General features: G+C 42.1%; 1 protein-coding gene across 2 annotated transcripts in view; it reads right to left on the reverse strand.

Annotated features, from left to right (window-relative positions):
• Positions 1–12,536, reverse strand: part of PGGT1B (protein geranylgeranyltransferase type I subunit beta) — a 52,322-nt gene that overhangs the window by 23,875 nt on the left and 15,911 nt on the right. For both annotated transcript variants that reach the window (XM_024205118.3, XM_024205119.3), the window contains exon 3: positions 1,615–1,682. In XM_024205118.3, the coding sequence (XP_024060886.1) occupies positions 1,615–1,682 (68 nt within the window). The remainder of the gene's footprint in view (positions 1–1,614; positions 1,683–12,536) is intronic.

The raw sequence follows: 12,536 nt of genomic DNA on the forward strand, positions 1-12,536 counted from the left end.
TGGGCATAAATGAGTTGCCCAATGATGCATGTCCTGATTTAATGTACTGCATTAAATTGTTTAAAGTTTTATTTCAATATTATGAATGATACAGTCATTTAGTAGCCACCCCTATGGTGGATGAGTCCACTCACTCAATGTTGCACTAGTGCTGTGGGATAGCCATCAAGTTCTGATTATATGGTGATTTGAAGAAGAGGACTGACTTACAGTATCAGACCAAAGATGTGTTTACAACCTTATTCAGGTTTTGGATGGTTATTTACATATTTAAAGGTCAATAAGATTTTAACAAGAACTCTTAAAAATTACAGACCCTTGGCTATGTTTATTTCTGTAAGAGTGTTACAGAGACTAATTTTTTTCCCCATGAGGCTGCGTAACAGTTCAGTATGTAGTGGATTATGACTGAGGCTAATGCCAATCATAACAGGTGACAAATTCATCTGATTATTGCAATGTTAGAGTAAAATGATGCAGACACAAGTTATGGTGTAAAAAAGGGGGCAGATCCACAGCAAACCAAGAAATGAAGATTACGCGCTGCGAATGCAGTGCCTAGTGCAGAGATGCATTAACTCCCCTTCACAATTCTTTAGCTTTGCTGAATGGATACTGTGGATGTAAATTACAAAAAACAAAGGGTGCCACTCTGTGCACCCAAGCAGGAAACTGCTCTGCTGCCTGGGCTGATTTGCTATGCAAAAGGAGCAGGTAAGTTGTTGCTCCAGTGTCAATCAACTCCTGTGCATAGATGCCCACCCTCTCCTCCCACGTTCAAACCCCCATAAAATCCTCTGACCCTTCTCTCCCCATCCAGATTCTTGGCTGGAATCTGTCCCCTACCTGAAACTACATTCCATTTCCCACATATTAGCAGCAACTGACTTGTCTTCACCACCCTCCCAGATGCTGCATAAATCCCCTGCCTTCTGCTGCCTCTCCCTGTTCAGCTTACCACTCTATTTGTATCTTCGAAGCCTATCAAATCGTCTTCAGCAGCCTCTGTTCACTTCCAGTTTCCCATCATTAAAAGCAATGGCTCTGCTATTCCCCACATTTCCCATCCCCTTGATCCTCAATCCCATTCATGTCCCCCCCACAACAACAGATGTGAGTAGGGTCTCACCCATATTTGAGTAAGATTCCGGCGTCCTGAGGTTGAACACAGAAATACTGAGTATCTCCTCTGCCATGCGGAATTCTGCTTTTTCTGGACAGGGACCACATGTAGTTCTTGGACCAGAGAATATTTTTACCCAGTAAGGTCTAGTGGATTGCAATTAGGAACTCCCATTTTCCAAGCACTGACAATTTGTTGTGTAGTTTGGGCAATCTACAACCTATATACCCGTTCCTTCATCGCCATTTGTAAATAGAGAAACAGTACTGTGTGGGGGTGTAGTGGGTTTTTTTTTTTTAAACTATGCAAATGCAAACAATTAAATATTAATTTCTTTAAAAGATTCCTGGTTCTATATTCACTTCAGATTCACTTCATGGTTATGTAGTTATGCTCAAGAAGCCACAAGATCATTTACTAGTTATTACAGGGATTGTCTCTCTCTCTCTCTCTCTCTCTCTCATGCGCGCACACACACACAGCCAACTAACCTTGGATGGATTGAATGGCACCCCCAAATATGAAGATCCTCGGAAGCCACAGCGATTTAAATTTGATCCTAGGAGGGGAAAAAACAGCTCATTTACTCTGTTGAAACAGCCATTTAAAATTATTACTCTCTGGATAGGATCCAGACATGTTAATTCAACATAATTCAAAACATTACCATAGTTTGCTTTTATCTTTTCAGTACATTGGCAATCTCAGCATATTATTTCAGGGAATAGAAAGTTCTTTCAGAATGATCTTCGTGCCAAGGACCAAAGATGCTTCACCTGGCTGAAATATATTTTGTGCTAGTTCAAATTTCCTCCATTGTTTTGAAAGAGGAAATTGCCTAGTTGGAAAAACATAGTATAAACAGGTTGTTTTCCTCTAGATTTCCATCCACCAAGACTGTTTAAGATCAACTACAAAGCAGAGTCAACTACTACGGTTTTAAGTGGGTACTGATTTTTTAGCCATTTCATAATGATGGTAGATAGGCTCATTATGTTAAACCACACAGGATATGATCTAAGAAATTAAAATAGCCTGAAAGGTTACAAGATTTAATAACAGCATTGCTTATCTCTCTCCTCCAAAATCATGAGAAGCTTTTATAAGAGAGAAAAATTGCTCACTTAGCAATCATTCAAATGTGAAACTCTTATTCACAGGTTTTATATTGTGTTGATCTTCAGGATATCTTAGTACTTAGGACATATGAATGGATACCACACACAATCAAAAGTCAAGCACAGCACAGGTCCTCTACACAGCTCAAATATGCCTCTCTGAGCTGCAGTAACATAGCTGGCTTGACTCAAGGGCTTCCAGAGATGAAAGGCTAGTTAGTGTTCTAATTCCCCTCAACTAGGTGCTCTTAAGCCCCCTTAATTTTGCTGTTATACCCTTAGCTCTGATCTAAAAGTCCTAGCCCATCTGGATTGGAGAAACTAACTAGACAATGTAGTTACACAGCAAGCCATAAGAATCTAATACAGATGAACTGTGCACAGCTACAGAGGCATCTTACACTGGTGTGATTTACCAGTCGAGGCCCCACTTTATATCTGTGTGTCATGTCTACAGTAGAAACTTACCAGTAACTACACTGATACAAGTTTCCTTAACAGAAAGGTCCCTAGATCTAGTTTCTCAGCACTGCAGTGAAGGCCCCATTGTGCTGGGCCTCTGTATAAGTAGCAAGAGAGTCCCCAGCCCAAAGAGTTTTAGAATTCAATTTTAGACCAGATGCAACAAGTGTGAAACAATGAGGGAAGAGGAGAATGAGGACGTGGTTATGACACAAGATCATGTGGCTACAGAAATTCATCATCATGTTCCCATTATGCCTCTGGCGTTTAAGGCAGTGACAAAACTCCTCCACTCCTGACTGTTTCTGGCAAGTCTTTCAATGGTTCCCCAGCTGTACCACAAGTTTTTCAGCTTGGCTTCCACAGCTCTTCGCCATGTTGTTTGCGGGCAGCTTCGTTTTTGCTTGTCTTCAGGTGTCCATCTTATTGCTACTCTGGTGATGGAATCAGTTTCCATCCAAAGCACATGGCCAATTCATCTCCAACGTCTCCTGGCAACGATGGTGCTCAGATCTTCTTAGCTGCACTGTGTCAATAGTTCTTGGTTTGAGATTGTTCTGGGCCAAAAGATACAGAGGATTTTTCCAAGGCAAGTTGTATGGAATGAACACAGTTTGGACATGTCATGCTCTCTCATTCCCTAGCATTCTGCACTATAAAGTAATGTTGAAAGTACACAGCTCTGATAAATCTTGAGTTTGGTTTTGTATGTTGATGATTTCCAGACTGTATTTAAGCTCCTGAAGGTGTTCCTGGCTTTACTGATTTTGTTCCAGATGTCCTGGATTGTTCCACCGTCCTGGCTGATGGTGCTGCCTAAGTATACGAATGTTTCTACATTGGTGAGAACATAATCCTCTATCTGTACTGGTGATGGTGAGGCAATAGTAAAGGTCATGATACCTATCCTACTGCGGTTGATTCTCAGTCCAATTTGCTGGCTGAATGTGTTGAGTCGAGTTGTTTTTTCTTGTATAGGGTGTTGGGTATGTGATAGGAGAGCGAGATCCTCTGCGAAGTCCAGGTCTTCAAGGGATGAGAAGGGTGTCTATTTAATGCCTCTTGCGGGGTCATCCTTAGGATTTATGGGGCCCTACGCATTATTAAACTGGTGCCCCTATGCCTGATGGCAGTCCATGGGTGGAGTGGAGTGGAGTGGGGTGAGGGGAGGGGGGAGGCAGCAAAGGATACTGAGCCGCTCGGCCCACCTCATGGTGGCGGAGAGTCTCAGTTCCCAGCAGAGAGCCCCGTACCCTCTCCCTCACACAGAATGCGCGGCACCGATGCATTCGGCTCTATGAATACGGCCCCTGCCTAAGGAGACTGCAGTGCGCACTGGGTGTGCGGGAGCCGACCTGCTCTTATCTGCCGTCATGGACAGTGGGGTGAAGCTGCCGCTTGGGGAGGCTAGCTCGCCAGCCCACCTATGGCCCTGCCCATACTCCACCCCTGCTCTGCCCAGGCCCCACCCTCTCCCCACTGTCTCCCTTCTCTCTTCCCTCCTTGATCCCCCCCTTCCAGCAAAATCCCTGAACCCAAAAGAAGCAAATGACATTTGAAAAACAAAAACAAAACAACTCTTCTGCAATTTCTTTCTAAAGAAAATGGAGCATGTTTTCCACTGCATGCCAGAAGGTACCTAATTAAAAGAACTAAACCTGGAAATAAAAAACGTCAGTCACAGGTTTTTTGATACACGCTGAAGTTTGTCAGATTTATTTGCAAAAACTTTATAGTAAGGGGAAGTCAGCTGTCCTGCTGAATACAACATTAAATATTATGGAATACATGATGCAGCTCTTCTCTGTTTTACATTTTCTTAATCCGTATTTCTAAGCTGATTTTATATTTTAAATGTACTCTTAAGCCTTCATAAAATAATCATTTTCAGTGAGTTAAATATGTAATAATCTGGAGACATTTTAAATTAAAATCAGAGGTTTAGTGTGTTCAGAACAATGTTCATTGCTTTTAGAAAAAAGGGAACACTAATTTACTTTGTGTGATCTCCATAACAATAGACATTTATGAAATTTCACCAACTTTAAAAAATATATTTCCAAAGATTTTAGGCATAAAGGATTTTATATCTTACTAAAGGTACTGATTTTGCTAAAGGGTTCTCTTAAAACTAGTTTATCAAATAGAAGTAAAGAAAGGGAAACTCGGTTGTCTAGCTATCTGGCAGGAAAGGGGTGTTGTCCCTTTAAGGGCTCTCTTCAAGGGTTTTTTAGGGATGTGATTTTATCATCTTCAGCAACACACTAATGAAATATTTTTAAAGCAAATTTTAAACTAAGGTCCTGTAGACTAACATGTTCTGAGTAAAAACAGATTTTAAAATTTTTATTAAGATGTTAAAAAAAGTGAACGGTACAGAGTTTAAGCATAGAAGTTTCTGGTTATTAGGGAACAACGTACAGATTATCGAGGGTGCAAAGTTTAGTTTAAGATCGGGTGGCATAAGGAATACATAATCTGCAATATCCCCGATTGGGGGTAAAAGGTTTATGGGTCAAAGTACAGGCATTGAGATATGAGGGTATGAAGTTCAGAAAGTGGCTATGTTTGGGTGTGGGGTATAATGAGTGGATATGACGATGAGGATGGATTGACCCTCATTTGGTGAGATTTAATGTTCCGGGAGTTTATGGTTCCAGTTCATATGATCCAACAGAGAAAGTCTCTTGGTCCCTTTCTCGTTTACAGTATTGCACAACTGTTTTTGTCAGTAAATTCAGAAACTGACAGTATATACCTGGGGGTTGACAAATGCCTGTTAAATGGCTTCATTACCACTTGAATGGTTCTTGAACAGTTTCAATGTTGTGCGAATAGGTCTGGCAGGCTGGAAGGCTTTTTCACTTAAATTACTAGATCCCCTCCAGAGTAAGAGTCACCAGACTTCAGCAGCTAGCTCTGGGAGCCTGCAGGAAGAGTCAGAACAGGGATAGGAAGAGGCAGGAGGGTGGACACTAAGGCCCAGGGGTGCCCCAAATTTTCAGGTACCCTATGCAGCCACATATGCTGGGTATGCCTAAGGATGGCCCTGGCCTCTTGGCATGTCTTCTGTTGTATGCTGCATTACTCAGCGGATGGCAATGTTGAAGAGGATTGCAGACATGACACTTTTGACTTTAAAACTGAGCTCACTGTGATCAACACTGCATGTAAAGTTGAAATAAAAGCTTTTGATGATGTTGATTATAGGGAGAGGGATTCCATATGCCCGTAGAATGCACCATAGGCTGCTCCTGTGAATGCTATCAAAAGCCTTCTCAAAGTCTATGACATTTAGAGTAATTTTATGTAAAGAAATTGAGTAAGTTTATGTACAGAAATTAGCTAGAGCATAACTTGGTACTTAAAGTCATTTTTTTCTAAAAATAAATAGGATCAGCTGTCTCTGACTGACACAACCAGAATCACTGGTTGGCCAATTTTTAAGGAAAAAAATACTGAAACTAAAACAGTAACAAATACGTTTAGACTTAAGTTACAAATACATTTCAAAATCATCTTGCCCATTGAAGAACAGTCTTAGGTTTATGATTACAGGGCACTTTTCTTCCTTTATAGTTTAGAAAGAAATATAGTAATGTTGCATCTATGAATGTGCTGTGACTAGGGCGGTTTTGCAGTTAAACTGAATACAAGTTCCAATAGTTAAAGGAGAGGATCCAACCACAGCATCTACCTTTTCTTCTGTATGCACTACTGTGGCAAACATGGAGTGGCAATGTAATCATCTAAAAATACTAACATGTAATTTTATAAATATCGTATGTGACCTGGTCAGTGAGGTGACATTACTGTGTATCACATTATTAGACGCTCATAAGAATATGCGGCTCTAACTTAATAGGTGACTGTTGCAAAAACGAACAGGAATGCAATGCAACAGCTCCCTCCAAATGCATACTTGGAGGAGCAATTACAGGGCAATAGCCTACCTCCAGCCCAAAGTTACACAGCTGTTTTGCCAAAATTGGGAGCCTAGAGATCAAAGAGACACTAAAGAGTTAAAAGGACTTTTTGGAGAGAAGGGGGATGCATTGTGAACTGTTTTTTCCAGGAACAAAACAATCAAGATGAAAGAGAGAAAGTTCCTATGTGAATGTCTGAAGCAGTTGAACCCTTCCCAAAATTCCAGAAGAAGCTAGCTAGACATGCCTATAGTCTGTTTATTGTTTTAAGACCTTTTTCCTCTGAGATTCTAAATAAATACTTTGCTTTAAGAAGGCTGTCTGGTCACTGGATACTACTGATCTTTGCTTCCAGAGGAGCAAGTAATGAACATTACTAGATGACCTCTCGAGGTCCCTTCCAGTGCTACACTTCTATGATTAACTCAGGGCTGCTGAGGTGATCAGTTAGCACTTGGGATCACAGCCTAGGTCCCAGTCTGAGAGTGGGAAGATCGAGAGATTCCATCCTGAGACAGCTTGATGTCTGAGACCTGAATGGAGCTGCACTTAGAGACCTGGAGGGGTCAGTGATGCACTTAGCCTGAGACCTGAGACAACTACAACAAAGAAAATGTGGTTTTAAAAATAAATTCATTTTTAGAGATGACAATTTCTAACTTCCTTTCAGTACTTCTACCTGTCAGGGAATGCAGTTCACGGATTCCTTTCTTGCACTATTTTGGTGTTTGATGTCAGAAACAGAATCCTGAACCCAGCTTAGAGGTAATGCCCTCACTCCAGGGGAAGGGAGACAGCACTCTAGTGATCCTCACCCATGACTAAGAAACTCCAAAGTGAGACATCTTGTCATCCCAAGTAAAAGGGCTATTTGTATTTCATGCCAATATGTGGATGCTTCCAAGAGTTGCATAGCTATACTGCAATTAGATAGTCATATTCCAAGTAGCAGTTCCAGAGTTTAAAAATAGAAGGTTTTAAGCTGACAGAGGAAGTGACAAAAAGGAAGTGAAAACAACTAACTTTTAGCTGGGCAATTCTGGTGTGAACAAGTCAGACCAAAATATTTACACGTCTGTTACATACAGACAGAGCACTGGTAGAGCTTTCCTTCTGGCTGGATGCTCCCTAGGCTGTTGTGTTTGAAGCCCATCTCACAGGGCTCTGAGTGCTCTTTAAGCTTCCTGAATCTGAACAGAGTCCAGGCACTGCCTCTGACTTGGGATGTTTAGGCACACACTTGGGGTGCAGCCTTGGTTTAGCACCCCCTCCTGAGAACTGAGACGACATGGTCCAACTGCCTAGCCCCTGGGGGCATGTAACAGTAAAAAACAGACAGGTTTTGCATTGGATTCTAAACACTATTTACTCTTTATTAAGCAGCATGAGAAATACAGGTTTCAGAGTAGCAGCCATGTTAGTCTGTATCCGCAAAAGGAACAGGAGTACTTGTGGCACCTTAGAGACTAACAAATGTATTTGAGCATAAGTTTTCGTGTGTATAGAATGGAATATATAGTGAGGATATATATACACACACATACAGAGAACATGAAAAGGTGGTTAGGTGTGAGGATACTTAACATGGGGAAATAGATTTAGTGTGTGTAATGGCTCAGCCATTCCCAGTCTCTATTTAAGCCTAAATTGATGGTATCTAGCTTGCATATTAATTCAAGTTCAGCAGTTTCTCCTTGGAGTCTGTTTTTGAAGCTTTTCTGTTGCAAAATTGCCACCTTTACTCTGTTACTGAGCGACCAGAGAGGTTGAAGTGCTCTCCTACTTGTATTTGACTGTTATGGATTCCTGATATCAGATTTGCATCCATTTATTCTTTTGTGTAGAGACTGTCCGGTTTGGCCAATGTACATGGCAGAGGGGCATTGCTGGCACATGATGGCATATATCACATTGGTAGATGTGCAGGTGAACGAGCCCCTGATGGCGTGGCTGATGTGATTAGGTCCTTTGATGGTGTTACTTGAATAGATATGTGGACAGAGTTGGCATCGGGCTTTGTTGCAAGGATAGGTTCCTGGGTTAGTGTTTTTGTTCTGTAGTGTTCTGTCCAGGTTCTCGGCTCCCCGCTCCAAGCCAGGGGGAGAAGGCTAGGGGGAAGAGGAGGTGCCCAGGACTTCTCGCCTTCCTGAGCACGGAGCCTCAGGGCAGTAGCCTGGCTGGGAGCGGGGAGCCATGGGCAGCCAGGATCTAGCTGCCTGGCTTTGTCAATTTCACGGCTCCAACATGGCAGCTATGAAATTGACAAAACAGCCAACCGGCAAAGTAAGTAACAGTACTCTGTTACCCTAAATACATCAAGATCTTGTCTACACTGCCACTTTACAGCGCTGCAACTTTATCACTCAAGGGTGTGAAAAAACACCCCCCTGAGCGCTGCAAGTTTCAGTGCTGTAAAGTGGCAGTGTAGACAGTGCACCAGCGGTGGGAGCCACGCTCCCACTGCTGGGAGCTACTCCCCTCGTGGAAGTGTTTTTTTTTTTTTTTTTTTAAATAGTGCTGGGGGAGAGCTCTCCCAGCGCTGGTACCGTGACTACACGGCAGCGCTTTAACATTGCTAGTGAAGACATACCCCAATATAAGCCCTACGCCTCTCGTGGAGGAGTTATTATGTAGATGCAGTAGGGCACTGACATTAGCAGGACATTGCTATAATGTGTACACTGACATAATTAGGTCGACGTAAGCTGCCTTACATCGACCTAAGTGTGTAGTGCAGACCAGGCCTAAAAGTAACAAGAAGATTGCTAAACTGGAATAGACAGCAACATTTTTTTTTGGTATTTTCCAGTTTATGCATATAATACAGTAACTTCTCGCTTAACGTTGTATTTATGTTCCTAAAAAATGCGACTTTAAGCAAATCCAATTTCCCCATAAGAATTAATGTAAATGGGGGGGCGGGGGGGGGGAGAGAGGTTAGGCTCCAGGGAAATTTTTTTCACCAGACAAAAAGCTATATATTATATAGATATACACACAGTGTACGCTTTAAACAATTTAATACTGTTCACAGCTATGAGGATTGTGAAGCTTGGTTGAGGTGGTAAAGTTGAGAGTGGAAGAGGAAGGGATATTTCCCAGGGAATGCCTTACTGCTAAATGATGAACTAGCACTTGGCTGAGCCCTCAAGGGTTAACACATTGTTGTTAATGTAGCCTCTCATCAAGGCAGCACGAACAGGAGGGAGGGGAGACAGCATAGCAGACAGACACACACCTTGTGTGTGTGAGAGAGAGAGAGAGCGAGCGAGCGAGATGCACACTGCCCCTTTAATTAAGCTGACCCACTCTTAAGTGCGTAGTCTTTTTAAGTGCATCAGGAAGTTGAGACAGCAGCTGCTGCCCCAAGCTCTCTGTTTCTCTCCGTCCGTGTCCCCTCCCTGCTCTATATGGAGAAGAGGTAAGCAGGGTACAGGAGCAGGGGGGAGGGGGACACCCTGACATTAGCCCCCCTTTTCCCCTTCTGCACAGCAAGCCAGAGTCTCTGGGAGCAGTTCCAAGGCAGAGGGCAGGAGCAGCACATGGCAGTGGGGGGAGGGACAGCTGAACTGCTGATTGATAGCCTGCTGGGCGGCTGCAGCACAGGGAACTTAGGGGAGCGGGGAGCTGATAAGGGGGCTGCCGGTCAACCCTGGTTCCAAGCCCCCACCAGCTAACTGCAACGGGCTGCTCTTCCTGCAAGCAGTGGACAAAGCAGGCGGCTGCCAAACAAGGTTAGAAGGGAGCATTGCACAACTTTAAACAAGCATGTTCCCTAACTGATCAGCAACATAATGAAACAACGTTAACCGGGATGACTAAGTGAGGAGTTACTGTACTTCTGTATAAAGACTTTTGCTATTTTGTTACTGTAGAGTTGTACTTTCTTCTCATGCAGTAGGTTGGTGGTGTTCCACAAGGGCTCACCCACTCTCCCTTGATGTTAATAAGGGTGTTTGCAACAAGGAGACAGAAATATTCCATTTTTTAAAAAAAGGATTAAAAAAAAATTAAAAATCCAGACACACTATTTAAGAGCAATCTGTCGGAAACAGGATTTCTGGGAGCTTAAATTTATAACTTTGATAGACACTAAAAATCATGGTCTTAATAATAACACTAGATTTATAGTTTATTACAACTGTCTGTAACTCACTAATCCCTCCTTTTTGTCCTATGAACAGGGATGTTAAAAGGACCTTCAATGGTTTCTTAGTTTAGCGTAAGTTAGCACATATTCTATCTGTTCAATTTTGTATTTAGCTGTGACACGGAGTACCTTTCCCAGACCTGAAGAAGAGCTCTGTGTACCTTGAAAGCTTCTCTCTCAACAACAGAAGTTGGTCCAATAAAAGATATTACCTCATCCACCTTGTCTCTGCAATTTTTTAAGTCAGTTTTTTTTATTTTTATTTTTTATTAAAGTGTTGACAGTGGCTCAAGGAAATGCTATTACCTTGAGTGTTTAAATACATGAAAGGACTCTAGCAAGCTGCATGTTGTCAGCTGAAACATTTAATGTAAAGGTAGTTACGAAATAGCACCATCTAGTGTTAGCTTTTGGTTTTAATGGTATGAATGCCTATTGAAAGTTTAAAGCAGCAACAAATCATCAAAATGAAGTTCATAACCACTCACTGTTCCAATTATAAACAATCATAACAAGAGACAGCTGGAAAAAGATCCCTTTCACCTGAAAAAAAAACAAGACTAAAACAACCCCCCCCCCCCCCCAAACCCCCCCCCCCCCCCCCAGGGGAGTCAAACTCTTGCCTTGGAAAAGGCCAGATTATGTTTTAAATTATGGGCCAAGTCTACAAACGTAGGGCCACATCATAACCCTGAGCCACACCAGAACTCTCACCAGTGACAACGGGAGTTTTACACAAAGATTGAGGAAAAAAGCCCTCGTGTAGTAACTAAACTGTTCATTATTTGACTGTTGCACTAAGCATCATGCAGTGGAAAAAGTGATGCAGGGCAACTTTCTCACCACTATTTCTGCCTTTTATTGCCATTTGTGCATGCAATTACCTGTTTTGTATGTATGTATAACTGTGGTAATTGCACATGCTAAGTAAAAACACTGAGTGCCTAACTTATCTGAAAATCCACACAACCTGGAAATCTGACACTTAATACACCCCACTGAAATGAAGAGAGTAGTTCTCACTGAGCTGTTTGAGACTCAGGGAACGTCTACACTACATCAACTATTGCGATACAACTATGGCGCTGCAGCTGTGCCACTCTACCACTCCAGAGTAGACACTGCCTACAGTGACAGAAGGAGTTTTTTCCCCCATTTATGTAGGTAATTTGCCTCTCTGACAGGTGGTAGCTATGTTGACAGAAGAATTCTTTCATCCACCCAACTACATTTATAGTGGGGGTTAGGTTGACCTAACTGGGTCACTGAGGGCATGCAAATTTTTCACACTTCTGAGCTATGTAGCTATGTCAAACTAAGTTTTAGATATAAATGAGGCCTTCACAGTCTTCCGGTTGTGAACTAATCTTTGCAAGCCCAAGGGCTAGAATCTGTTTAAGATTCTGAAGAACAATCATTTGTTTTAGTCAATCATGTATCCAGCTATATACTTCAAGTGGGCTAGATCCAAACCTCAACAGAGGATTAGATGTGAGTAGTCAAAGTGACTACCGATTAGGCAACTAAATCGTAAGCATAAAAGCAGAATCCTCAGTTGTAAGTATGACTTCAAACATATTCAATGATATTTATTTTTCTGTTTCTTCAGTGCTGGAGCTAAGAAAATGGATGGATGAGAAATGATCGTTGTAATGAATCTAAATTAAAAGTATGAGTGCGTATAGGTTCAGAAATTGAGCTTTTACTTCACATTGTAGGATCTTTATTCCCTCCTCAACAAACAAAACCCCACCACA

The sequence above is a fragment of the Terrapene carolina genome, unplaced genomic scaffold (genome assembly GCF_002925995.2).
Source record: "Terrapene carolina triunguis isolate 2854851 unplaced genomic scaffold, T_m_triunguis-2.0 Scaffold69, whole genome shotgun sequence".
NCBI lineage: Eukaryota > Metazoa > Chordata > Testudines > Emydidae > Terrapene > Terrapene triunguis.